Below are 2592 nucleotides of genomic sequence, written 5' to 3'. Positions count from 1 at the left end.
GCCGACACCATTCGCAGGTCGGAAAGCGTGTCATCGATCCACTGTGGGTCGGTGCGGCCCGGGGCGGCGAGGAGGAGAACCGATCGCTCGCCACGCTGCCCCGGATCCGGCAGAGAGACCGGCCGCAGCGCCACCGCATACCCTTGCTTGAGGAGAAGACCCATGGTGCGAGCCAGTGAGCCCCACGACTGGTCTGTCAAGATCGACCGGGACATCGTCAGCACGATGAAGTCCGGACTCAGCCCTGGAGACTGCGCCGCGAGCTCACACTGTTGGAGCGGACTCAGTGTCTCCCCGGAGAGACTGTTGATGCCATCGAAGCCCGAGGAGCTAGGGTCGAGCCACCCGGCGGCTGATTTAGCGAAAGACCCCTCGCCACTAATGGTCACAATGCGGGGTACATCGCGCCCTCTGTCATCCGGTTGCGTGGACAGGTCGTCGTCCATCGTCGCGAGGGCGGATGCAACACAGCCCGGGTAGACGGTGGCATCGGGATGTTGCGTCTGTTGACAACACAGGGTCAGCGCCGCCTTTACAGTGGCCTCAGGGGCCCATCGATCTGGACACCGACGGGAAAGGGCGCACTCACCTTCCATGCCTGGTGGCGGTCTTCGGCAAAGCCGACTGCGGCCTGCACGCAATATCCCGCCTTCTGGAAGCCAACCGACAGGCGCAGGTCGTCGGGGGAGAGATCGAAGACGGAGGCCACGGGCAGCGGGGTAAATCGCGGATACGCGGCACTGCCTCTCGGGCCCGTGAGCGAAGACGCCAGCGGTGCCAGAAACAACCACTCCCGCTGGGGCCCCTCACGAATGCCATACCGCACGAAAAGGCCGTTCGCCGGGTCTGCTGAGCGGGGACAAGTCAGCCAAAGACAAAGGATGGGACGGAACGGAGATCCTACCAGGCACCTGTGCGACATACGACACGGTCGGGCCAACCGGCTCGGTGTCCATCGAATCCACCGCGACCACGGTGTCGGTGGCAATAATCTCCGCGTCGTCCGGATAGCCAACCCGGGCAGCGTCCCGGAAGTGCAGGAGCAGCTCCTGGGCCTGAGTGTCTGAATGCCCGGCTTCCCACGCTAACCGGTCGGCCAGGAAGGAGTATTTCGTGACGACGAGGCGGGCGCCCGGACCATGCGATGGGGTCGGTGGCAGAACCTCGTGGACGTAGAGGACGTACCGGCCGGTCGTGGTGCCATCCCCGCCCGGCTCACGGAGCTGGACCCGAGCGTATTGCCCTTTCGAGAGGCCCTGGGGTGGCTCGCATGACCGATGTGATTCCTGGACCTGTAGGATTGTTAAATCACGGTGTCCCCTCGTGTGCAACGGGAGAGCAAGGGGTTCGTAGGGAAACGGCGGGGCAGATCCAGCGAGAGGGAGGAGAACCGTCTGGACTTCATCGAAAGGACAGGGAAGAATGATATGGAAGAAGGGCACCGGTGGTGAAGGACATGATATAACAAGGGAGAACTTACCTGACAGCGCCCAATGCTGTGATCCGCCGCGCTCGGTGACGTTTGGACATCCCGGGGTGGTTCTGGCCAGGTCTGCCACCACGCACGATCCGCAGAGGTCATATTCCGGGAGATGGTCGAGGGCAGCGCATTAGACGCGAACTCGGGATTGTCATCCGGGTGGGGGGCGAGGCATTCCACCACTGACACGAGAGGGACCGGTGCTGCGGTGTCCGATGCCGTGTCTGATGCGGTGTCCGATGCGGTCGTCTGCGCGCCCGTTTCCAGTTCAAGCGGCCCAGCGGCCAGCTGCGACGCGGCTATCGTTTCTTGGTCCTCTTGGCTGGCAGCCGTCGGGGTGGTGAGCACAGGATCCAAGGCAGCGCTGACCGTGGGCGGACGATCCACCGGGACGGTTCCGCGGGGAGCTGCAGTCTCCGACGACGGAGAGTGGGAAGGAGGCGCAATCGCCACCAACGCTCCGTCCTGCGCTTTCGGAAGAAGCGGCCAATGATGCCCCCCTGGGGAGGACATGGCGCCGACAAGGCCGTCGCGAACCGACATCTTCACCACCATGGGAACCCAGGGCCCGTGGCCCGGATCCTCGAACACAGCTCGTCGCATGCTCAGGGGCACCACCTGCCGCGGGCACAGACAGCAGTCCCGGCTGGGGTCGTACAGCAGGTGATCCACCGACTGGGCGACGCAGTTGGGCCCATGTAGCACGACCAGATACGACACTTGCGTCCCGCACAGCTTAGTGAACAGGAGGCTGTGGCCCGTGTAGAACGAGACCTGTGTCGCTCTTGTGCCGTCGGCGGCGGCGGCGGCGTACACCTCAATCCGGCGTGGCATCTCGTGCAATTTCCAATGTGCCGCTTGAAGGAGCGGCTGGATTGTCTGGCTCGTGCGCGGCCCGTCGGTCTTGTGGACGATGAGCGTCACGGCACGCCGGTACAGCTCTTCCGCCAGATGCTGGCAGAGAAACACGTCGCGCTCCGAGCGGATGGCGCCTTCCGTTGCCGGGCCATCGGCGCCCCGCACATGAAGCCACTTCTCATGGATGTAGAGTGCGTTGGCTTCCATGCGATAGGCCATATCGACCGAGTCACTCGCGGACCGCACAAAGACGA

The 2592-nt window shown here is 64.0% G+C and overlaps 2 protein-coding genes across 2 annotated transcripts in view; both read right to left on the bottom strand.

Annotated features, from left to right (window-relative positions):
• The window catches only part of BDV37DRAFT_267207 (uncharacterized protein), a 1916-nt gene extending 907 nt beyond the window's left edge, over nt 1-1009 (bottom strand). Inside the window, exons 1-3 of the mRNA XM_032084004.1 lie at nt 905-1009; nt 590-846; nt 427-503 (exon numbers count right to left, since the gene is read on the bottom strand). Of these exons, the coding sequence (XP_031934177.1) occupies nt 427-503; nt 590-846; nt 905-956 (386 nt within the window). The 5' untranslated portion in view covers nt 957-1009. The remainder of the gene's footprint in view (nt 1-426; nt 504-589; nt 847-904) is intronic.
• Nucleotides 950-2415, bottom strand: BDV37DRAFT_90811 (uncharacterized protein). Its single transcript, XM_032091420.1, has one exon. It carries the CDS (start codon nt 2312-2314, stop codon nt 1304-1306), a length of 1011 nt encoding a protein of 336 aa, XP_031934176.1. The 5' UTR covers nt 2315-2415; the 3' UTR covers nt 950-1303.
• Between the last annotated feature and the right edge of the window lie 177 nt (nt 2416-2592).

Source organism: Aspergillus pseudonomiae (assembly GCF_009193645.1).
Source record: "Aspergillus pseudonomiae strain CBS 119388 unplaced genomic scaffold BDV37scaffold_228, whole genome shotgun sequence".
Taxonomy (NCBI): Eukaryota; Fungi; Ascomycota; class Eurotiomycetes; order Eurotiales; family Aspergillaceae; genus Aspergillus; species Aspergillus pseudonomiae.
The sequence above is the reverse complement of the archived record's forward strand: the minus strand, read 5'-3'. Positions and strand labels throughout refer to the sequence as shown.

Coding starts and splice junctions, on each gene's coding strand:
- BDV37DRAFT_90811 (XM_032091420.1), bottom strand. CDS start 2,314: ATGCCACGCCGGATTGAGGTGTACGCCGCCGCCGCCGCCGACGGCACA.